General features: G+C 34.7%; 1 protein-coding gene across 1 annotated transcript; it reads right to left on the reverse strand.

Moving 5' to 3' along the window:
- Positions 1–21,208: 21,208 nt before the first annotated feature.
- On the reverse strand, positions 21,209–22,159 carry PSB27 (photosystem II family protein). Its single transcript, XM_011624013.3, has one exon. The coding sequence runs from the start codon at positions 21,993–21,995 to the stop codon at positions 21,435–21,437; it is 561 nt and encodes a 186-aa protein (XP_011622315.1). The 5' UTR covers positions 21,996–22,159; the 3' UTR covers positions 21,209–21,434.
- Between the last annotated feature and the right edge of the window lie 4,612 nt (positions 22,160–26,771).

The following is a 26,771-nucleotide window of genomic DNA, read 5'->3' on the forward strand; positions in this document are numbered from 1 at the left end:
ACCGATTCCAGTCACCGATCCTTTTTTTTAAACGCTGGTATGAGGTGTCAAACTTAAACAATCACGGTAAGGTGCACCTCAAAATCTCATTAAAAGATATAAACTTTTATCATACCCTAAAAGTTATTTTCACTCCTATAATAAAATTGAAGGCCCTAAAAATAATGCAAATTTAGTAGATCTAGGAGCACTCCAAAATCTTGAAAATGAACAGTCTAGGTAACGTATTACAAGATGCATTACTTTTAAGGCTTGAAATCCATTTTTTCTTTCATATCCATATATTGAGGTCAAAATGATAAATTGACAAATTTTCTAATAACGAAACCTCTTTCGATGGATTTTTGAGATGCACCTTACTTCTATACTCTAAGGTTGGTTGACACCTTATATAAACATTTTCCTTAAAAAAGCAGTGTTGAATAGTTAAAAAATGTGAGTAGCTTAATCTTGACCAGACAATCATCCCGACTTCAATCTTTCACGCTTATGACCCTAAACTTCCTCAATGGGCAAAATAGAGAAGTAAGTTCTAAATTCGCCATGTTTCATGGGTATCGACTAATGGTTTTGGGGGTTACATGTTTGTTTCATCGTTCCATCATTACAACACCCATATTTTATTGCTCATTTTATGGAAGCCCCAACTTGCATCCTCTTCATCACGTTTAATTCAATTATTTTTCTTTTTATGAAATGGTATCCTTCGTCACTTAATGTTGTGGGAAGCTCAACTGTTTGTTGTTCATTCCCCATCTAGAGACCTTGGATAGGATGCATTCATGGTCCATGTTCTCACCCACAAAAACAAACACAAATTGACGGATCCGAGACTAGGCCGGCCTAGGCCAAACCAGATTGGCCCTATTATGATCGTGTCTACTCTCAAGCCGTGATGGTTTACCCTGGCCTGGCCCTCAAGCCACATTTTATGGCCAAGGCCCTATTATTTTAGGGCTGGCCCCGCCGGCCCATTGCCACCCCCAAGCTAGCATTCCATAAGATTCATGTGTTTTCACGTGCTACGAACTATTCAATGAATATAATTACAAAGAGAGGGAAATATTTTTTTTTTAAAAAGGACTTGTCTGTATCAAACAAATGTGCATGCTATGCTACATGTTTAAGAGTATCATGGTGGTGCAATCTTCCCAAGGCGGGCAAACCAAGAAACCTACTCTATGGATAAGACCCAACTATTAGTAGTATGCCTCAATAAATAAAAAAGTTGTAAATGAAATTAAAGCATCTACCCCATTCGTTGATTTAACACAACATGATTAATGGCAAAAACAGGTATAGTTCAAAAAGACACCATTGATTAAGGAGGATAGCAGTGTTATAGTAATGCGTGCATGGACCATGATGCACATGGGAACATTGTGGATGGGGCATAATGCACATGCAATGAACTACTTTCTAATACACGAGATAGTTGTGTTGTTCATGAATGCATGCATTCATTTATGGAGGTCCTTTTGGTTAGGAATGTGTCATATTCTTTGATTAAGGGAAAAATATGAAAAAACTTTCGAAAGGGAAGAGTCTGGTTATTGAATAAGGGGAAGCGGTCGTTTTAATCACTCCCCACCAACTACTCTTTAAAATGGTTACTGCACATTGCGATTTGTGTGGTGGCCTTTGCAACTACTCTTGGATTTCAGAATGGGTACTACACTTTCAAGGTTGAGAGACAAGTGTCCTTTCTCTTTTCTTGTGTGTGCACGTGTGATGCAAACCTGTATGCATTACGGTTCGGTTCGGTTTGGTCTTTTTTATTATTTTTTTTTGGGAGGAGGGGGGGGGGGGGGGGGAGGGGTAATTCAGTGGAGAAAAGAGGCTCTTATCTCTTTTTCAAATGGTTTACGAGTTGATTTTTTTTTATGATGCTAGTGGGGTGGTGACATGCCACCCATAAAGTCTCATGACACTCCTCTTAATGTTGGGACTTCGAGAGAGAGAGAGAGAGAGAGGAATGTCGATCATGTGGTTTAAAGCTTATGCAGCTCAAGGTATGATGTGGTTTCCCTATTTCTCGAGTGAAATTGGGAGCAACATTTCAGTGTATCTCTTTTGAAAAAACAGGAAAAAGATACAGGATATAAAAAAACTCATTGGACTTCCCTTGAATTTTCCTTAGGTGATTTTGAATTTTCCTTAGGTGATTTTGGTCATTCGACTCCAGTATAAAAGCAAATTTTATATGAGATGTACCATATACATTTGATACAAAAAAATCACAATCATCGTTAACTTTAAATTTGAAATTGGGGATTGAACATGTTTAATTGATTGGACACAAAGTCCAACACAATTTTTTTTAAAATAAATAACCCTATAGGTTACGATCCCAATTTTATACTTGGAGTTGTTTGGATTATTTTACAACAAAGTCCAATAGCGGGTGTACAGCGTACTCCCACCGGAGGAAAATGTATACTTACTCCCCTAATCAAAGTACGTGCTTTTAGGGAAGTTTTGCCTGAAAATTAAGAAATCACTTTAGAATCACCAGATGAATGAGTTCCTCAACATTTCGATATGATTGTATGTTTCAAATGGATGATCGATATTCCTTTTGTGAAGTTATTTTTTAAGGCAAATTTATGGTTCCAATTCAACTTCCTCTTCTTCATTCATTCATTTGTTTATTTATTTATTTATTTTTGTTTTATGCTTTCCAGCTTAGCCACCATGTGAATATCCCAAACTTGGGGCCTTCTAACAATGTCCTAGTTTGTTTTGACGTGAGGGAGCTTGAGGACTTTTTGCTTTCCAGGAGCCTTAGCATGTTTGGTTCGCGTGAAAATGTTTTCTAGAAAACATTTTCACATGAAAAAATTCTCTCATATGATCAAACTGTGGGAGTATTTTTACATCAATTAATTACCAATTGGTGTGAAAAGATGTGCTCAGACCAATTGGTATGAAAACATTCCAATATTTTCACACTTGACCATATGAGATAATATTTTATGTGAAAATCTTTTCTAGAAAACATTTTCACGCGAACCAAATGAACCTAAATCTCTTACCATTTCTTGAAACTAAGAAAATTATACCCCATATACCATCCTATATACGAGATACAATACACATATATTGTCATCTATTATTCTTCCCAAAATCAACAATTCAATGAATAATTGTTCTAATGTGCATAAAGGTTCATATCCGCCATTTGTCTCCCGATCGAAGGATGCATGCCACGAATGAGTAATGTGTAAACTATAAATACACACGAGATATGTTAGAATATTTTTTACAAATTTCGCATATCGATCACGATCGCATCTTTTACAAGAAAGAAAAGGTTTTAGGTACATTTCTCCCTTACATTGTGTTTCATATAATTTGACATACATATATATTAGAATTATATACAATTTACTTTTGATACACGGAGGTCACAACTATTTATCACCATTTGATGTGAAATCTACTAGCTGGTGTGTGTCACAAAGTTTAAGAAAATTTCTTTTGAAGTTTGTGCTTGATCAATGGAATAAATGCAACCATCGAAATTCACATCTAATAGTCAAGATTAACTGTGACCATCTTTTACCAAAGGTAAATAGTATTATTGTATACTTTTCCATACGTATTATGTGTTAATTTTTTACCCAAAAATAACGTCATAATTGATTCATATCGTGCACAACCCTTGAAGACCTTTGCCACTTCAATTTATTACACCTGGTGATGTATTGGTTTCACTCGGAGAGCTTCCCCCCATTCCTTTTCATTGGAATATATGTGGGATTTCACATTGAAGTGCATGAGAATGTCAATTTTGACCTTTAGTCAGTCTTAATTAATGACACGTTTGTTTTACATGAAAAAATTCTCTCATGCGGTCAAGTGTGGGAATATTTTCATACCAATTGGTCTTAGTGCATCTTTTCACACAAATTGGCAACTAATTTATGTAAAAATATTCTCACACTTGACCGCCTAAGAGAATTTTTTCATATGAAAATATTTTATAAAAAATATTTTCATATATACCAAATATGCCAAAAAGCTTAACTTGAGTTGAGGCACCTCATTGAGGTCTCTATCATTTGAGGTCATGGATATACATAAGAGGTTGACGGTTACTAGCATTTAAGCATGTCTAGAAGCTGATGAATTGACAAAACAGGAGGCTAGTAGAGAGGAGTTCTATATAAGAGTTTTAATTTATGAGTGGAAAAGTCTATGTAAGGTATCAATCTTATGTTATTGAAGCAAGACGCACCTCAAGAATCCATAAAAAGAATTACTTCGATGCTGAAAGAAAAAACCTCAAATTGATTATCTCAACCTCAAGATGAAGGCTATGACAAAAAAAAAAGGGAGGGAGGGGGTTGGAGGGGAGATCTGGAGTCATAAAAATAGTGCATCTTGTAAAGTATTATCTAGACCATCTATTTTTAAAAAATTTAATTGTTTATAGATCTACACAATCTCCATCAATTTTAAAGCTTTAAATTTAATAATTAGGAGTGATAATATATTTTTATCCCGCACCAAAACTGCACATTTCAACATAGTTCTCAGATGTGCCTTACTTCAATAGTGTGCATAAAATTGATACCTAATACTAAGCTCCCCTCTTAGATTTGTCGAAGTAAGGGCATGAGGCACCTCAAAACCAAGGTAACTAGCATCTATGAGAAAGACAGACGATGGGGATTGACCATTCAATCGCACATTATCATATATTTGGGCGGTTTGTCAAGTTCTTTGTAATGGAAAAAGATGCTTCTAACAAAATGATGTTCTTCATACCTTAGTTCTTTATGGATTATCTTCCACTTTCTTTTTGTGCAAGATCTTACTAAATTTAAAAATAATTTTCACGTTGAAAAAACTTCAATAGAGAGATTAAACTCCAATAGGTACAAACTTCATCTCATAATAGTAGATAGAAGTTCTCCAAGGCGATAACAGCCATGTGCCTTTCCTATCCACTAGCAATTTTATTCATGGGGTGTTTGGCAACTAGAAGCTCGAAGTCCTGGGATCTAGATATTTGAACTTTTGAGTACCTGGGAATGAAAAATATTATATTTGGCAACCCATCCCAAACTTTGGGAAACCGTATTTAGTTGAGCCTAGAACTTTATAAACCTAAGGACCTAGAAGAAGCAAGTTTTACCATTGATGGAGGTTTTAATTATGGAGAAGGTTACATTGATTAAATCGTTGCCCATCCACAATAGGTCTAACAAAACGGATAGTTTATATCACAAAAATAAATAAATAAAACAAAATAGGTTACATTTTCCCATCTCGAATCACTTCCCAGTGATTGTATCCCCTCATAAATCTCCACTAATCGGACACAAATCCTCTAGGTATTTTTCCACTTCTTTATATCAGTTGATTGAAAATTCTTTGGCGATGTTAGCTCTAAGATTAGAGAAGAGCCCGACATATAATCTGTTATGCATGAGAATATAGTCAATGACCCGAATGATGTTCACGTCAGGGGACTTCAATCTCTAAAAAGAGGATGACAACACTCCCATGTTGTAGTTTTATCAAAAGGAAAAAGTTTATATAAGGATGCAACCTTATAATGTAGAACTACGGATGCACCTCGAAAATCCATCGGACATATGATTATAAAAAATAAAAAGATTTTAAGTTTCAGAAATAGTGTATTATACAACATATTATCTATATCGTCTATTTTCAAGATTTTCATATGTTTATAGATCTACTTGATTTTTAACCATTTTTGAAATTTACAATTTTATAATTAGATATAAAAATAGATTTTGAGATAATCCTAAGAACATTTTACATCAAAATTATATACCATGATAAAATTTGAAGGGTAAACCTTACCTCTACCGCTACGGATGCATCCATATGCCAACTGCACCCCTATCAATATCATCTTAGTACCAAGAAGAATTTTCTTCAAACCATGGGGACCATGGGGGGAGTGGGCCAACATTATGATGGTGCTAATCGCATAGTGCCCTAATTTGCAAAGCATAGTTAGCAATTCGGCGATTAATTGCCCAATTTTTAAAAAAATCAGCTTATTTTTTAAAAACATTTTAAACGCTATTTTTTTGAAAAGTTCAACAAAAAAATGTGTATTTTTCATAATACCGTTAAAAACACGATTTTTTGAAAAACGAATAAAACGGCTCCAAAAAAATGTCCACGAAAATTTCTAGAGAGAGAAGGGGGAATTGCTATCAAACCTCTGTGAAAAAGCCCTGCTCAATTTTGGGCATTCCCTTCCCTTCTTTGCAAATAACTCTATCAAATCTCTGTGAAACAATGTTTTGATTTTGGTTTGATGGAGCTTTGAAGTGGCTTTAATGGTGCCTATGAGTCTTGCGCTAGTTTACTATTACAATAATTTGAATTTGCATGAATTGCAAATCTTGAGGTTCCAAGAAGAAGAGAGGGTGATGAAGTTGCAGAGAAACTAGATCAAGCCCGAAAAGCACCATTTCGAGCTCTAATGAATTTGAATCTTTTTCACTCTTTCTTAGTTGGAACCTTAGAATCTTCTCTGCAAAATTCAAATTCAAAGCTTAATCCAAAGACGGGTGAATTTAAAGCCTAGTGTAAAGAGATTAATTGAGGATTTTGAGAAATCTAACTCAGCCAAAAGAAAAAAAATAAAAGAAATTGGTTTTTCTTCTTCAAAACCCTCCATAAACCTGAATTGGGTTTCTTCTTCAAAATCCAATATAAAGTTGGGTTTCTTCTTGAAGTCCTTCTCTCTCTAAAAAATATGTCAACTTTTGCCTCTCATCTTGGATTAGGATTTATGGTATCTTTCCCATAATCAATCTCAGTAAGATAAAGTTGAGGTTTCTTAATAGTGTTAAACATCTCTCTGTAAAAAAAAATGGTTTGATTTTTCACAGAGGTTTGATCTGAAAATTAGTGAATCCGAATATTTCTAGAGAGATAAGGGGGAACTGCTATCAAACCCTGTAATATTTCGGCTTGATCTAGCTTCTCTTTATATGGTGTATTTTTTTATATGTATTTAAGTAGGTTTGATATGGTCTATTTTTTTTATATGTATTTTTTGACTCCGATTTTTTGAGCCTAGTTCGATATATTGGCGATATCTTTACATTAAGTATTTTTGCCGATTCGTATTTTTTATCCGATTTTTTCATCCAACTTTTTAAAATAAAATAATTTCTTTCCGATTTTAAAGTTAGTCGATTTATTGAAAGTCCCCGAATTATTAACTATGTCGCATAGTCAATTACTCATCCATAGGGTAACTTTTGACGAATTGAAAGAAACTATTTGGGGCATGAGAAGCGAAAGTGCTCCTAGCCCCAAATGGTTTTAATGTTGACTTTTTTTCAAATTGAGTAGGGATTTATTGAGAACAATTTGTCTAGCTATCTCCTACTTTTTCAAAAATGGAAAATTCCCTAATCCGTTTTGATCCCTGTGTTTTTCAAATCCTTGGAAAAGTCAATTCAGGAATAAATAAATAAATTAGAGCCTACCTAAATATTTCACTAGAAGACGTTGTTTTGATGCCCAAATATCCTCAAATTGATCATCCTAACTTCAAGATGCATGAATATGAGACAAAAAATAGATTTCAAGTTTTGGAAATGGTATATTTTGTAACTCATTTTTGGACCGTCAATTTTCAAGTTTTCATAAATCTGTCGATATTCACTATTTTTGAAGTTTTAAATTTTAGAAATAAAGATGAAAACATATTTTAAGGCTATCATAAGGATTTTCAGTACCAAAGCTATATTTCTGGACACTATTTGAAGGTAGGCTTTAATTTGATTGTTTAGAGCCTAGGCTCTATACAAACTGCACCCTTTCCTGAAATATAGAATATGCTATTTAAATTGCATCAGATAGAAATCAAGAAAATACAAATTCCTTGTTTGGATTGCCTGGAATATATTTTTCTTAAAAATGCAAGTCCTCTCTCTCTCTAAAAATTTTGAGATAGTTTCTCTCTCTAAAATTTGATATATTTTTTCTCTACAATTTAATACACTCATATTCAAAAACTTAAAATTTGAGATAGTTTCTCCCTCTAAAAATTTTGAGATAGTTGCTCTCTCTAAAAATTTTGATACTTTTTCTCTCTAAAAGTCGATATAGTTTCTCTCTCAAAAATATTGAGATAATTTCTCTCTAAAACTTAAAATTTGATAGAGTTTCTCTCTATAAAAATTTGTAGATAGTTTCTCTCTCTAAACAATTTCATGTGCTTTCTCTTTCTAAAATATGATATAATTTCTCTCTCTAAAAATTTAAGGTACTTTTTGCATCTAAAACTTAAAATTTGAGAATTTTTTCTAAAAATTGATATGGTTTCTCTCTCTAAGAAATTTTATGTACTTTCTCACTCTAAAATTGGATATAGTTACTCTCCCTAAAATTTTAAGATGCTTTTTCTCTCTAAAATTTTGAGTTAGTTTCCCTCTCTAAAATATTCAAGTATTTTTTTATCTAAAATTTTACTATACTTTCTCTCTCAAAAACATAAAATTTGATATAGTTTTCTTTATCTAAATTTTTTGAAATACTTTCTCTCTCTAAAAATTTCTAGTGCTTTCTCTATCTAAAATTTGATATAGTTTTTCTCTCTAGTTTTAAGATATTTCTCTCTCTAAAACTTAAAATTGAGATAGTTCTTCTCTCTAAAATTTTTGAGATAGTTACTTTCTCTAAAAATTTTAGATACTTTCTCTCTAAAATTTGATATAGTTTATCTCTCTAAAATTTTGAGATATTTTCTCTCTCTAAAAGTTAAAATTTAAGATAGTTTCTCTCTATAAAAATTTTGACATAGTTTGTCTCTCTTAATAATCTCTAAAATATGATATAGTTTCTCTCTCTAAAAATTTAAAGTATTTTTTCTATCTAAAACTTAAAATTTGAGAATTTTTTTTTGAAATATTTTGAGATAGTTTCTCTCTTTAAAAAATTTTAGATACTTTCTCACTCTAAATTTTGATATAGTTACTCTCTCTAAAATTTTAAGATGCTTTCCCTATCTAAAAATTTAATTTTGAATTAGTTTCTCTCTCTAAAATTTTCAAGTAGTTTAGTTCTCTAAAACTTTACTATACTTTCTCTCTCTATAACTTAAAATTTGAGATAATTTCTTTATCTAAAATTTTTAAAATAGTTTCTCTCTCTAAAAATTTCAAGGACTTTCTCTATCTACAATTTGATATAGTTTCTCTCTCTAAAGTTTTTAGATATTCTCCTCTCTAAAACTTAAAATTTGAGATAGTTTCTCTCTCTAAAATTTTCAGGTAGTTTCTCTATTTAAAATTTAATATAGTTTTTAATCTTTAAAATTTTAATATACTCGCTCTAAAACTTAAAATCTGAAACAGTTTATCTCTCTAAAAGTTTTGAAATATTTCTCTCTAAAAAATTTGAAGTAGTTCATCTCTCTAAAATTTAATGTAGTTTCTCTCTCTAAAAATTTTAGATATTTTCTCGCTCTAATACTTAAGATTTGAGATAATTTCTCTCTCTAAAATATCAAGATGCTCTCTCTATAATTTTAAATTTGAGATAGTTTCTCTCTCTAAAAATTTAAAATAGTTTATCTCTCTAAAAAATTTATGTACTTTCTCTCTCTAAAAAAATTCATATACTCTCTCTCTAAAATTTGATATAGTTTCCTTCTCTAACATTTTATTATGTTCGCTCTCTAAAATTTGATATAGTTTTCCCTCTCTAAAATTTTATTATGTTTTCGTTCTTCAACAACAAAATGGGTCAATTTTATGAAATCCAAAATTTAGGCTTAAAATGAGTATTAACGAATCCCATGAAAATCTCAATTCCATTAGAAAAACCAATTCTAAACGAATCAAATATGATTGCCCAGCTTTTTCCAGGAAAAGTGATTCATGCCAAACTTGCCCTAAAGGAAATTTTACCTTTATGGTCCGTATCCACAAGTCCATCCTTTAGATAATGTGGTAAACAGGATTATTAGTAAGATCATTGCTATTAGATCGGAAGTAGTGATGGGAGATCTTATTTACCCAAGATTGGAAGTAGTGATGGGAGATCTTATCCACCCATGCCAAGCTGCACTCTTGAAAGGTTGACTAATATCTGATAATGAGTACAGGACTAATGATCTCGTGTCAACGAGTTGTAGAATATCCTTCATGTCTAAGATGTGTCTTCAGTTGGATCTTAATGGTTCATATGATCGAGTTAATTGGGTTCTCTCTTGAGTCGTTTAAATAGCTTGGGTTTCCCTTATGAATGTGTTCACTAGTTACATTGTTGTACTAGATCTTATTGTTTCTCTATTCTTTTTAATGGTACCCCCTATGGATATTTCAAAGCTACTTATGGTCTTTGTCAAGGAAATCTCCTATCCTTTTACCTTTTTTTTATTTGTTATGGACTACCTCAGTCGGCAGTTGGACTACTTCTTCAATAAAATAGGTTCTTGAACCCTTTTTATCAAAAGGAGTAACATGGAGGATTCTAAATTCTTTATAGGATAGGCCGTAGAAGGAGAAGGAAGGATCGAATAACAACAGATGTATATTATATAATACATTTGATCCAATACTGCCCATTTTATAAACGTCTAGTGTCTAAGTCCCTGAATGGATAAGGGGCAATCCCTAAACCTACTCTATCTAGTGGAGAATTTTACTAGTAGTTTCTATTGTATAAACCTATCCTTGTGTGATCCTATTGAATCATATACTAAGGGGTAGGTGCAGTCCCTAAATGGATAAGGGTTAATCCCTAAAACTACTCTATCTAGTGGAGAATTTTACTAGTAGTTTCTATTGTATAAACCTACCCTTGTGTGATCCTATTGAATCATATACTAAGGGGTAGGTGCAGAGGGATCATTTAAAAAAGGACTTGTGCATTGATTACATAGAGTAGATAGTGAAGATTTCATGATCTTCTACCAAACCTATTCTAATTCCAATAACTCAGACTCGGATCGTGGGGATTGTCAGAATACTTTGGATGAAACTTGTCAATATCGATTAGTTCTGAGATTTATTTTTGTCATTGAATTGTTAATTCAATTAGCATTCTCCTTGCCTTAAAGAGAAGGCGAACCTCTATACTCTTTAGTACGAGATTTTGAGTCACACGGAACTGACCACCTAATATATGCTCATGACGTTTTATTATTATTTGAGTCATCTATCTCAGTGGAAAAAAAGAGGTCTAAAAACCTTGCTTTTTTATTTTTGCAAAGCCACTAATCAAAGTTTCAATGGAACCAAAAATAAATATTTCTTTTTTGGGACTCGGAGATATATCAAATTTCGTGTTCTATCAATTTTGAATTTCAATGAGGGATCCCTTGCTTCAAAATATCGTAGTTTACCACTGTTTCGTAGGGTTTTAAGGCCGTTACAATGTCATCATGTTTTAGAAGATTATGTTTTCTAGTATTGGCTCATAGTAAACTCTTTGCCTTTCTTTTGCGGGTCACCACTAACTTCTTAGATTTGTCCTATTTGCTTCTTCATGTGAACATATATAGTAAGTGCAACAGATATGACAACTAAATATTGAGATATGTCAGTGTCTAAATGTATACTACACCCATACAGAGACTGTATCCTATAGTTTTAGCAAATATGGTCAGTACCCTTTTTATAAATCTACCATTGCATTGTAGTCTAAATTCATTCATTGAATATTGAGAAAGATTATCTCTCACATGGTATCAAGGCCAGTTTCTCTACGATCTTGTCTGGCCCTTCTCTGGGATTGTCTCGGCCATCTCTATCATCTCTGAGATGCAAGCTCACCCTTCTCTGTGACTTCCGATTTATGGAAACTAGGTTTTTACTGTCACGGTATTTCTCTTAGCCTCTCTGTCTTCTCTGAGATCTATACAAGCACACCATTCTCTGTGACTTCTGATTTGTGGAAGCTAGGCTTTCTTTTGACACGGTATTTCTATCAGCCTCTTTTATGTCTCGTGTCTGTTTTTTTTTTCTATGGTTCACTTTTCTCTCTCTAAGATCTCCCTATATTTTGTCTCTGTCTAACTTATCAGATCTCTCTGTGATCTCTGAGATATCTCTTAGATCTCCTAATTTTTTTTTTTTCTCTCCCTCGACTCTTAGTTTCTCTACTCTCTTAGTCTCCTAATCTCTCTCTCTCCACTACGTTGACCCCTCTCTACTCTCTCTCTATATCTCTACCCTCTTAGTCTCTCTTATCTAGTCCTTTGGTCTCCACGTTCCCCCTTTTGTTTTTCTTCTTGAGAACTTTTCTTATGCCTAGGGTTAGGAACACCAAGGGATGCTCAGAGCCAATATAACCCGGATTTTTAACCCAGATTTTTTGGTTGTTTAGAGTGCCAACCTTTATGCAAGGAGGCGAGGCCACACTTCTTCCCAAAAGAAATCATTATCTCCATCTGAAAAATCCAAAAAAAAAAAATGCCACTTTTTTTCCCTTCAAATGGCTGAGTCTTTCCAGCTTGTACTATTAAACTCAATGACACCAACTATACTTTTTGGATCTCATTTATGTAGAATATTATTCATGGAAAAAGCTTCCTCAAATACATAGATGGGACCCAGAAGAAACCTGATAAACCAGGAAGAATAAAAGAATGAGGCATAAATAATGCTCGAGTTATAGCATGGCTAATGGGCTCATTAGAAAGTAATATAGGGATCAATCTGAGCACTTTTAAAATTGCTCGAGAAGCGTGGAACTTTTTTGAAGAAATTTATAAGTAGATAAACTGAGAATGAAAGTACCAGTTAGTACATGAATTTTGTTCCCTCAAACAAGGAGAATAGTCCATTTAGGACTTTTACTCTTCCATGAAGACGCATTGGGATGTTCTAGCACTCATGAAACCTGCGATTGAAGATGGTTCTAACGTAGCAATAATTGCCAAATCTAGAGAGGAATGTCAAGTTATTGAATTTTAATAGCACTCTATCTAGAGTTTGAAAGTGTCAGAAATGGCTTGGTCCACAAAAGCTCCCTTCCCAATTTGAATCAAGCTCTTTTTTATCTAATTGCAGAAGAAACCAAGATTAAATCTTTTAACTCAAGCTTTGAAAGAGAAACTGCTTTTACGGCAACCCAACGTCAGAAATCAAATATACCTAAACAACATCAGCGCAATTCATACTATGTCCCTCCTAAGAATATGTCATCTGTTAGATGCAACTATTGTAAAGAACTGGGACACATCAAGTATACATGCCCAAAGAAGAAGAAACTTATATTCGCTATTATTGTTTATACAAGTCAACCATTGATCAAATACCCACCAACTCAAATTGGATATCACAGTCCCACTCCTACTTCACCAATTGTGACATTTATACTTGAATAAGTGCAGTTTATGCTTTCCCAGTTACATTTGGCCTCTGAATCAAAGCCTTCTTTCTCATATAATTATATTTCTACCTCTTGGTTGATCGACTCAGGGGCCTCTCATCATATGACCGCCAATGAGTCACTTCTAGTTGATTGTAAGTCTTTTTCTAATACTATCTATACTACTGATGGTACCACTATGAAAGTTTAAAAAATAGACTCCATATCTCTTGCTTCTAATCTTTCTGGTAAATTAAAAGTTTTTTATATTTACCATATTCCTTCACTTGCTATGAACTTATTTTTTTTTGGTCAGATTACCCATTCGAATTGTAATGTTGTTTATTCTCCATCTTGTTGCTACATACAAGATTGGGACTGAGCATAATGTTGAAAATTTGTATGACCTAGACTATCTGCATATGCCAACCTCTTATGTCTGTGACGTTTCCACTGTTAGTGACGCATCTCTATGACATCAACATCTTGGTCACATATATGGTTCTCGTTTACAATCTTTATTTTCCTGTAATGTGTTTGGAACTGTTAGAAATAAAAAATTTACAGATGTCCAACGTTGTGCGAATTGCAAATTCGTTAAATCTCATGCTTTACCTTTTTCTCTAAGTACTTCCATTTCATCTTCTATGGTCGATCTTGTTCATACTGATGTGTGGGGTTCTACACCCATTCTATCTAAAGGTCTCGATATTTTGTAACATTTATTGATGATCATACTCGTTACACATGGGTTTTCTTTATGAATAATCACACTGAATTTTTTGAAAATTTCACTCAGTTTTTATTCATACGTAGAAACCCAATTTTCCACTAAAATCAAAGCCCTACGCTTCGATTCTGGAGGGGAAATATCAGTGGGATACTTCAAAAGTTTTTGGCTAATAAAAACATCTAACAACAAAAAATATGTCATTACACTCCAAAACAAAGTGGTGTTGCCGAACGAAAAAATCGTCATATCTTAGAAACCACAAGATCACTTCTTCTGACTACATCCATCCCAAAAGAAATTTGGGAAGAAGTTGTTCGTACAACCATTTTTCTCATTAAGATCATGCCAGCTTCCATTTTGTCTGGCGAAACACTGTTTGAAAAAATTATTTACACGATCACATGATTATTCCCTTGTACAGATATTTAGTTGCACTTGCTTTGTATTATTACCTTCAACTGAGAGAGACAAATTATCTTAAAAAACTGTCAAATGTTGCTTCATATGTTACCGTGATCATAAAAAAAGATATCAGTGTTATGATCCTTTGACCAAAAGACTTTGGGTATCCCGACATGTTGTGTTTTCTTAACACATTTTATTCTTTGAAAATAAAAGTGATAACAACGGATCCAACTCACCCTCTCCCCTTTCGTTCTTGGTCCCCTTCTCTAATTATGTTCCCAATTCCTATGGTCATTCTAATCATGTTATTTCATCTGAAGCCCAGGAAAGAATTCCACCAATTCATGCTAACAGTCCCGATCAGAACCTTGCACCTGATGATCCTTTGCCACTGCTTGCTCTTAAACAGAGTATTCGGGTATTTGTTCCACCCCTCTGACTTGCTGACTATGAAACCTTCTTACCTCTGCACCAAGCATTCCTTGCTTCTATCCATTCTTTTTTTGAACCTCAGACTTACAAAGAGGTTGCAAGTCAACCTGAGTGGCAACAAGCGATGATTGATGAGTTAAATGCTCTCGAGTGTATGCATACTTGGGATCTGATACCTCTCCTAACATGAAAAACTATTGTCAGTTGTCGCCTTGCTTATGTCCATTCTTTATCTGAACCTCGGAACAAAGAAGCTGCAAATCAACGTAAGTGACAACAAACAATGATCGATAAGTTAAATGCTCTCGATTGTATGCATGCTTAGGATTTGGCACCTCTCCTGACAAGAAAAACTGATGTCGATTGTCGATAGGTATATAAAATTAAAACAAATACATATGGCAGCCTTGAACAATACAAAGCTCGTCTGGTGGCAAAAGTTACAATCAGTAATATGGCATCGACTTTGCATAAACTTTTGCTCTCGTCGCTTATATGACTACTATTCGTACACTAATCTCAATCGCTTCTATTCATCAATGACCTTTCTATCAATTAGATGTTAAAAATATTTTTCTGAATGATGATCTTGATATGTAAGTCTATATGAAGTTACCTCGTGGCATTGTGGATTCTAAAAAAAGAGCATGTAAACTTTGATGGGCCTTATATGGACTCAAACAAGTACCTCGTACAAGGTTTGAGAAATTTCATAATGAAGTGCTTTCGGTTGGATTTCGACAAAGTCATCATGACCCATCCCTTTTTGTGTCTGAAACTTCTACAGAACGAGTTCTCTTGTTATTATATGTAGATGACATGATTATCTCTAGTAATGATGTGGGCACAATTCACAAAATTAAACAAAAGCTCAATAGAATATTTGAAATGAAAGATTTGGATTTCTTGTGGCATTTCCTTGGATTTGAGGTTACTTATTCTCCTTGGGGCTATCTGCTGTTACAACTAAAGTATGCTTCAGAGATTGTTTCTCAAGCTCGAGTCAAGGATGATACAAAGAGAGTTGCTACCCCTATTGAGGCCAATGCCAAATTTCAGGCTACCGATGGAGAAGCTCTTCCTGGCACAAACCTTTTATAGGCAACTGGTTGGGAAACTGATATATTTGACCATTTCACGGCAAGATATCGCTTATGCAATACATATGGTTAATCAGTTTCTAAGTACTTAGCATTCCGTATATCTCGCTGCTGCTTTGCACATCATTTGTTATGTCAGGGATACCCGACACCAAGCTTTATTTTTCTCCTCTTCTACCTCACTTGAGCTTTGGGCCTATACAAACTCTGACTTTGCGAGTAATCCAAGTGATCGCAAATCTACCATAAGATTCTGCATTTTTCTCAATGATTATCTTATCTCTTGGAAAAGCAAGAAATAGAAACGAATTGCTCAAACAACTATGGAAGCTGAATATCGCGCTATGGCATTGTTTGGTTACGTTGGCTACTCGAAGACATGGGTGTTACTATCTCTACTCCTATTCTACTTTATTGTGACAACAAGAGTGTTATTTGTATTTCTAAAAATCCGGGGTTCTATAAGCGCACGAAACATATTGAAGTCGATTGCCACTATGTTCGACAAGAATATCTAACTGTCACAATTTTCTTCGTACGTGCCCGCCGCAGCACAACTCACTAAGTCTCATGTTCCGCATCCTTTCTCACAGTTTGTTTTCAAACTCTCCATCATTCCTTTCAAATCATCTAGAGTTTGAGGGGAAAGGTGGACAAATATGGCAACTACAACAGATATGGCAATTGAATATTGAGATTTGTCAGTGGCTAAATGTATACTACACCCATAAAGAAATGTATCCTATAGTATTACAAAGTATGGTATGTATCCTTTCTATAAATCTACGATTGTATCTAAATTCATTCATTGAATATAGAGAAAGATTATCTCTCACACTTCAGTATACTGGCTCCGTTCTATTCTCCTTCCTTCAAACGTTTTCAACTCAATTGAAAGATTGCAACATAACTCCCTAGGGCATGGGATTGTGGATGCCAGAGGCCTTCATTTGGTCAGTTGGGACACCATATGTTTGAAGTTTGAAGAGGGAGGACTTGGTGCTAGAAGCAACTCTGAGTTCAATAAGGCAAGAATAATGAAAATTGCGTGGCATATTATTTCTAGCTCTAATGCCTTGGTTTCTAAGTATTTTAAACATGAGTATTTTCTGAAATGACTCTATAGAAGTTTGGCCCTAGGAGGAAATTTTTATATTCTTGGAGAGGCATTTTTACAGTGTTAGAGCTTTCCATAGATGAGGTTTGTTGGATGGTTGCAGATGGTAAATTGATTGATTTCTGGTCTGACTCATTGTTACCTCAAGGCAACATTAAGAACATGTTTTCGCTAAAGTCGCTCGGAATTTCGTGGCTAAAGGTGCTTGGGAGGGTGTTAACTTACTTTTCCTGATGCTCTCTATGTGGGGAAAATGAAGAGTCGGCTAACCACTAGATGCTGCCTGTTCTAAATTGATTTGAAAATCTATTACAATTCGATGTGGTAAAATTATGCAAACAGGGGAAGATGCACTTCAGATGTCCCTAAAATAGTATATATATATATATATATATATATATATATATATATATATATATATATATATATATATATATATATATATATATATATATATATATATATATATATATATATATATATATATATATATTAAATGAGGAGATATGAGGCGTGTTTGGATTTTAATTAATGGCTTATTTAGTTTATTTGGCATGAGAGAAACCAGATAATCCATGTCGGATGCCCTACATCCAGAGAAAGTATTCTCAAGCGAATTATGTTTCATGTTGCTGAAATGGTTGTGGTGAGGAGATGGAAATTCCATTTTGGTATGAGGACTATCATTGAAAACCTGTTAGTACGAGTGGCTCAAGTCTCCTCTACCTCTATTTCTTTAACATGTTGTGGTCACTTCTTGCACTTGGATGACTTTAATTGAATGTTGATGAATGATCCAGAAAATGTTACTTGCGTATGAATTATTCAGGATCATAATGGGAGATCTTCAGCTGCCTTCTTAGGGGAACATACAAATTATATAGCTGCGAATTGAGTTTTGGGCTGTTTTAAGTATTAGTGATTCAGGTCTCCTCAACCTCAACTTTTTAACGTGTTCTGGCACCTGTTGCATTTGGATAACTTAAATTGAATATGGATGAGGTGGGACAGGTTGTGTAGGAATTATTCAGGATTCTAAGGGGAGATCTGTAGCTTCATCCTTGGATCCTTTTGTAGAAAATACAAATCATACAGCTGATATACTGCTACAGTTCCATGGATATAAAACGTTGCGGCCAGATGCAGTTTTGATGCGATGCGGTTTTGATGCGGCGCATATGAGGCCGCATAACTCAAAACTGCATATGCAGTCTATACAGATGCGGTGCCCATCGTATACCGCATGATGCAGCCGCATATACAGCAATACGGCCGTATTTTAAAACACTGCTTCAATTACAAGTAGAGCTTCAGACAAATTTATCATGAGACTAATCAGGTCACTTCTTGTCTAGTGTGACAAATATTGGGGTTCCCAATCCTATGAGAAGAGGAGCCTCGATGTCATTTTTAATAAAGATCATTTTTAATAAAGACAGGGACACCGTTGCAAGTTGGCAAAATGAGAGGGTATAAGAACGAACCGTCCATCTTTAGTAAACTTGCTATATAATAAACTTGATTTGTCCGTATACTTGAGAAACCAAAAAGTAGATATCATCTTGAGAGAGGGAGAGAGTCTTATGAAACCCACATGAAGAAAGAATCCCAAAAGCGAGATAAAAACCAGATCAGCAAAATCTCATCTTGGCTTATATATCCTCTGTTTAAAAAGAAGGAAACATATGAAAGGTGTGTTCTTGGGAAGATATGCATTTACCTCTTCATCCACAGCATATGTATTTGCCTCTTCAGCTGGCCTTCTAACTTTCAATTTTCATAGTGGATTTGATTCTCTCTCTATAAACTAGCCCATAAGGGTGAACCATGTTAAAATTTGTATGCTCGGCACTTGCTTTTATTGTATATCCTGTTGCCACATCTTCATATGCAAAGACACAAAATGAAGTACTTGATATTTGTTCTCAGAGTAGCATAAAAACCCATTGCATGTATCTACGTTCTAACGAGGGCATTCATAGAGCCCAACAAATGGTATCAGAGCTGGCTGTGTGCACTTCCTCTAAAAACCATAGATCCTTGACCACTTATGCTTGGAAGAGATCTTCTACTCGGAACATATCTTCTGGAGCCGTGTGAACCATGGACAAAGTGATTCTAGGGCACTGGTGGCATCATTGAATTATCAATGAGAAAATTTGACCAATGGTGTAATATTATACAGTGGACCATCATTGAATCCAATTTAGGGTTTTGTTCGATTTTCATGTGTGCATTTCCGATAATATAAAACTAATTAACAAATAAAAGTAAAATGCACAAGAAGTAAGAAAACCCATCTGTTCAATTAAGCAAAGAAAATGCTTGCAAATTGTGTTCGTAATTTCCTGGATCCGGTTAGGTAGATCGTCTTAAACCATCTGTCTTAAGATATATATTCCACAAAATCAGCTTGGGCGTGAATGGTTAGCAATTAATATTAGCAACCCTACAGCTCAAATTTGATTCCTACCACTAAACTATCCAAAACAAAGGATGTATATTCCTCCATCACGTTTGCCCTTTATTGTGCATGATTTAAGAATATCCCCCTCAGCACCCTTTCCCACACCACACTGTTTTCACCCATGCTTAAAACTACATCTTCCCTTTTCTTGTAGGATGGGTCAGGGAAACCTCATGTGGGGAATTAGCCAAACGACTATAGAGCATAGAATGCTTAAGTGAGATTTTGAATCAGGCGGGCATTTAAGAAGGGGTATTTTTCTAAAGTGCGTTAGCCCTAAGGAACCTAGGGTAGTCAACAGCCTATAGTTTACTATGTCCTCACGTTATTGTTTATCGCGCAACTACAAGGGTCACCTTTGAGTCTTTTTTCAATGAATTACGAGATAACCTAAGAGTCCTCTTATGGTTCTCCATGAAATGGCCACCCATTGCATCGGTCTTTGAAACTCAGCCTGAATACTACATCACATCACAATACTTGGAAACAAACTGGAAATTCTCTCTCAATATAAGGTATCTACTTAAGGTAAATAACCATGAAAAAGGTCTTAATAGTCATGAATGCAATTATTGTTGTTCTACTGACAAGCAATATCCAAGAAAATGCAATTTTCATCTAAACTTCTACGAATTGAACATATGAAATTTCAAGGACAAAGCATATAGTGACTACCGAACACATTGATTGTGTCCAAGTGCAGCCTAGGATCCAATGAGCACTATACCTTGATCACTGACAAATTCCACCACCCCGAATGTCAAAACCCTAAGAAGCATAGCCATCTCATGAAACTTAATAACCAGTGTTCCAAAAAATGATGGAAGATGCCCAGGCAGCCTTGAGGGTCTAGGCCTAACTGGGCGCTTAGGTGGACATCTAGAACTGGGTCAGCCTAAGTCCAAAAGGGGGTAAGGATTGTCCAGTAATCTTGTTTTAGGTCCATATATTGTATAAAAAATACATATTCATGCATTTTTTATAATTAAAAAAAAACCCAAAAATACCCCTGGGTATTTTTTGCATCTAGGCAGGTGTAGTCCCCTGGGCGGCGCACACCTAGATGGGGTACTAGGCGGGCGCCTAGAGTCACCTAGAACAACCCGCCTGGTTGGTCTGCCCAAGCTTAGGCGATGGGCCCAGCCCGCCTAGGTGGCCACCTAGGCACCGGGTGGACAGCTTTTTGAATTGATGTAAATACTAACTCAAAAGAAACCAAATAGTTGGTAGGACAATGCCATCTTGCTACAGTTTAGCAAGGAGATGCAACAGTAAACAAAACAAAACAAACAAAGAAAAGAAAGGAAAGACAGGTTAAGTTAGGCTTGCTCAGGACGCAAGACTCTATTTCTTATAGTAGAAGAATAAAGAATGAGTTTGCTTGCATTATATATCAAATTGACCTGATATCAGGGAACTGGTTTGCTATAATATTGGACTAACTCATATCCACACTCAAAACTCTCTCCTAAAATCCATTTCGGTTGGAGCTGCTATTCATCATACAGCACGATCAGATCTTCATAACACAGTTGTTGGTATGGAAACCAATAGTTACATGTGCATAAACAAATTTATTGAAACAGTTGGTGATCTCAATAACTATGCCAATTTAATCAAACAGTTGGTGATCTCAATAACTATTCCAATTTAATCAAACACCCAACTCAATCATCTTAAAGATTCAAAAGATTAAACTGCAGTAAACAACACTAGTTACATGATTACTCAACTCAATTAAGTATCCGCAAAACGGGATCTCCTTCCTCCGAGTCAAGAGAAAGAAATAAAAGTGGAGTAAGGAACAGGGCTCTTATATCTTAGAGAGAGAGAGAGAGAGAGAGAGAGAGAGACCTATCTGCCTCTTTGAAGGGCCTTCTCAGCCGTATCCATCTCTTCTAGAATGCGTGCCTTGCGCTTAGCCGGAATAGGGGCAGTCGGTCCAAAGCTTATGTAATGACCAGAAACAGCATTGAGAACAGAGTACATATCTCTAAAAGAAGACCTACCCAACAACTCTTTCTCTCTCCTATACTTAGCCACCCATGAATTCGAGGCCTCTCTCAATTCAGCAACGGCATCGGCCACATTGGGGTCTCCTTTCTCCATGTTAATGGTATTTCTCACCTTATTTATCACATCCTCTGTTTCTCTCACGTACTCTTCATCAGAAGCGGCCAGTGAAGTCGCCGGAATCGCCACGGACAAAAGAATTCCTGATATGGTCGAGATTGCGAGGCTTCTCCTGGAGGTGGCGCTCAAGTTTGCAGTGGTTGGGTTGGGGTTTTTCAGGGAGAGGAGTGAGAGAGGGGTTGGGTTGTTTAGAGAGAGGGGGGTTGGAGTGCGAGGGGGAGTTGGAGCGATGAGATGGAGTTTGGGGGTAGGAGAGAGAAGAGAGGAGGGAGAGGAAGCCATTGTTCAAGAAGAGAGAGAGGTTCAGAGAAAGAGAGAGAGGGCATGGTGAAGGTTTGTGAGAGCCACTTGGTCCATTGGAGCTTCAGTTTTGCCACGTCGGCTTATCGGCTTATCCTTTCTCTCCACGTCATTGGAGCAGGGTGCGGTGCCATTGCATTGGACTTGCCTCTTTTCATTCGTGGCCATGCAGGAAAAATCGAATCGGAGCCCTTTACTTGCAACCTTTTCATTCGCATGGAGGAAAAATCGCATCGGAACTGGTAACCATAACCGGTTCAACCGGTATAAATCGAGCAAGTACCGGATAGTTAAAAAAATGTTAAGAAAATAAAAAATATCAAAACTTAAATAAAGTATCAAAAATATATTTAAAACATGATTAAACAAAGAAAATCCAAATGAAGTTGAAAACTAATATAAAAAAATGGATTTGTGCTTATAGGTATTTTTATAATTTTTAAAAATGACTGTAAAAATAAGTATTAATGGTCAAAACAATTTCCAATCTTTGCCAAAATGGTAAAAAATATTAAAAAATACGTTACAAATAAAATCTTTTTCTTTGTTTTTTTTGGAATTTTATACAATTTGTTTTGAATTCTTTTTTAATACCTGGCCGGTTCACCAAAATCGGTCAAGATCAGAATCGGCCAGTAGCCGGTTCCGATCTAACCAGCGGTTATGCTTTGAGCCGCTCGATTTTTCCTACACTGTCCATGGGCGTGGGGGAAGGACTCACGGTTATAAGTTGCACATTTGGTTCCACTGCTGGATCATTGAATTTGTTTTGGTGAAATGATATTATTTACTACTGATACAAGGGTGTCATAATTATTATCGGCCATTATATTTGAAATCAAGTAGTCAAAGATGTATCATTGTTTGGGAACTAAGTCTAAAATAAATTTTTTTTAATAATGTGACATTTTTACCTTTTAGATTTTACATTCAATGGCCAAGAGCAATTGTGACATTTTTGTACCACACATAAATAGTCTCATAGTATATAATATCATCTTTTTAAAACTAAAGCATACAAAGAGACCATTTATTTTTAACACAAGAAAGTCAAAATCACTACCGTCCTTTAAATTTCAAATCAAGTGGTTGTGAGCCAATCATTGACTGGACTCAATATTCAAAATTATTTTCTTGAACTTTGTGATACGCTGTAAAATATAATAGCAATGCTGTAAAATATAATAGCAATGACTAATTGCAACTTCTTTGTAACAAAGATAAATGGTCTCATACTATATAATCCCTTCTTCTTCTTTTTTTAACATAAACTTTTTAAGGGCAACTGGAATCTAAAATCAGAATCGTAGATTTCTAAGTATTTGAAAACGCAGAGAATTGACTACCTGGTAATTGAAAATACTATGTCTGGTCAACTAGTCTAAAATAATGGTTTTTGGAAAACTATGTTTGGTTTAAGCTAAAATGTCGTAAATTAGGGGATTTGAAAATTAGCGAATTTCAAGTATTCATTAAAGTTTTCGTTAATGAGATGGTAGTGGTTATTAAATGATTTGAGATTTCGAAATTATAGTTCATCCAGGGGTAGCAAAATAAACGCTAAGTAAAAAAAAAAAACAATAGATAAGGTGAGAGCATGTCTTAGTACATCAAATTAAGCTAACATCTTTGGGCTTCTATACTTTTCACCCTCGGCACCTATAAAGAATATAGAAAAATAAGTCGAGAAAAATATAATGATTGAAATATCTTAACTGATGGTTGACAATATTTGAATTTTATTTTATTTTCTATACATTGGATTGAGTTAAAATGTGTCTATGTTTTTTCCTATCATGCACTAATAAAAAATATAAAAGAAAAATTACCTCCATATATAAAAATAAATATGGAATACCGAAAGGTCTATGGTTTGTCAAATATTACGAACAAGTCCGTCCCCGCACATTTTTCCTAGTTGCCCCTCAGTCTAATTTTCTAAATATAGGACTAGTTTTAAAATTTTCAGTTTCAATTTTGCTAGAACTTAGGGGTGTGACCTACGTTTGGGGTCTCACTTCGGGACCAATTCGAAGTATTAGACATCGAATAGCCCCAAAGTTGACAATTCGATGTTGGAGACATCAAACTTTTTGTTAATTGACCAGTCTGATATTTCTAACATCGAACCTATTTGAAACTTATATTAATGGCCATGTCCGATGCTTCTAAATCGTACCAGTCGGAAACTTATGTTAATACAACTTATTTTAAATATGGGAGAAAGATAGAGGGCGGGTAAAGAGAGAAAGATAGAGGACGGGTAGAGAGAGAAAGAGAGATAAAAAGAAGATGGGTAGAGAAAAAGAGGAGAGAGAAAGGAGAGAGAGAGAAGTAGAAAGAGAAAGTGAAAAAGAGGATTGGTAGAGAGAAAAAGTGTTGCATAAAAACACATGACTACAAAAATATGGGAGAAGTGAGAGGAAAATGGTATTTGCATCTCAATTTTATTGACTTTTAAATTGGAGGGTTAAATACAAAAAAAACAGTGTTGACGTCTAGAATACAAAAGATTTCGGAGAGAGTTGATTTTTAGAAGTATCTACAGCTTTCCCTTAATTTAATATGAACTACTAAGTCTACATGGAAAACTTTTTAAAGCAAAGTGCAGCCTTGCTCACTGTAGAAGAAACCTTGTTTGCGGCCAAAAGGATTTTTTTTTTTTTTCATTTTTTGACGAGTAATTGCACCCAAAAGTTTCATATCATATTTATTCATCTTATCTGTTGTATTCCAAAGCACTATCATTTCGTGCCCTGAAAATGATCAGGTATGCCAATGCCATTAGTGATGCTGGGCTGCTTATTTGATGGAGTTTTCAAAGCTCAAATTTAGTTCTTTTCCTTCATACTGAAATTGTTCACCAAGTTAATCAGAAAAGTTTTGAACACTTGGAGATTTTAAAAAAAAAGGTTCAAGTCTTCTTTCCCGAGAGACCAAGTCTACATTCGGTAATCATTACTATGCATTTGATGCACCCACGTTTGATATTTTAAAAGTTCACTTGCGATAATAAAAGTATCAAATGAGTGAGGTTGATGTCATATGACATAACTAATACAAGCTTCAAGTTTGATAATTTAAAGGAAAATGTTTTGATAGTTTGATAATTTAAAGGAAAATGTTTTGATAGAGCTGAAGCCCTGTCACACTCCAAGTTTACTACCATTCTCGAGGTGCAACAGACAATTCTTATACTATCTATATATTGAACAAATATAGAATTTCTACTAGTATATTCTAATTTGCACCAAACAATGTAATTTTAATCTGTACAAATTCTGTCTACAACCGATATTAACATGAAGACTAGATAAACATATCTTGATAGAACAAAAATTACATCAGTGCCTTTGATCAAAAGTTACAAGGGGAATGTCAATCATGCCTACACATTCTTCAAAGATAGTCCTGCTGCATTCAAACTATGAGACTGCAGTTACCCTGAAAATATTTACCATAGTTTGGTAAGTTTGGTTACTCAGTAAGTGATCATCATGGTCCTAAAAAAAAATCATGGTTAGAAGATATAAACATTTTCTGAAGAATGTATGTTAAAAACAACAATTGCGAGCAAAAACATTTATAGATAACAATTGCACTTTCATAAATACACAGTTAAACATAATCCAAATGATTGAAATGCACATAAACATTTTAACAAAAATGCATAACTCATAGGATTTCACCAAATACCCTATTGGCATCCCAAGTAGGTCACCCATATACCCCATCAGCGTCCTGATGGGTCCAAACAACCCCTGCAGGTCTGAACATACCTCACCGGCGTACCGGATGAGTCCAAGTAGCCCCTACCGGATAGGTCTAAATAATCCCTACAGGTCCAAACATACCTCACTGGTGTCCCGGATAAGTCCAAATAGTCCCTACAGGCGTAACCAAATAGGTCCTAACAATCCCTGCAGGTCCGATCATGCCTCACCGGCGTCCCGGATGAGCCCAAAATGTCCCTACCGACTAACCGGATAGGTCCTAACGATCACTGCAAGTCCACTTATACTCAAATTATCTCTGAAACTCTTTAAACATCAGAAAGCAACAATATCATATATGCGAAGTATCATTGAAAACATTAACATGAATTCACTTGAAGCAATTTAATAACAATCACTTCTATTGAAATATCTCTAAGTAGCCATTAAAACATTTTATGCAATAATTTTTGAAAAGTAACAGTTCTGAAGGACATTCTTGAAATCTAACACGATAACAGTCCAATATCAATAAAAGAACCCTTATGAGAATCCAAAATTAAATACAGAATTATCACAATTTATGGAATTGTCAATTCGTAAATAATCGTTTCATAGGTATTACTACAATCAAGTGCAAAAATATCAGTTTTTCAAATAGTGAAGAAGTCATTTGCACATAAATTTTACAATGTCTAAATATTCAAAATAGTAAAAGGAAATCTCATAATTTTACTAAAAGCGGAAATATCACATTTATTTTTAATAATTTACAATATTTAAAATTCTAAACAATTGACAAGAAAATTAAATTTATTTCTACAAAGTTACAGCGTTTAAAATACCTAACAATAGATAAAATATCACAAATTTACTAAAAAAAAATGGATTAGTTTTCAAGACAATGAAGTCATTTACACACAAAACTTATAAAATAAAGATCCTGGACAGAAATATCACTATTTTTTAAAAACAGACTATTTTTCAGGAAGATGATGTCACTGACCCACAAAACTTATTATTGTCGATTTGGTGTTTGCTTGAT

This window comes from Amborella trichopoda, chromosome 2, assembly GCF_054954075.1.
Source record: "Amborella trichopoda isolate Santa Cruz 75 chromosome 2, AtrichopodaSantaCruz75HAP2 v2.0, whole genome shotgun sequence".
Classification (NCBI taxonomy): domain Eukaryota; kingdom Viridiplantae; phylum Streptophyta; class Magnoliopsida; order Amborellales; family Amborellaceae; genus Amborella; species Amborella trichopoda.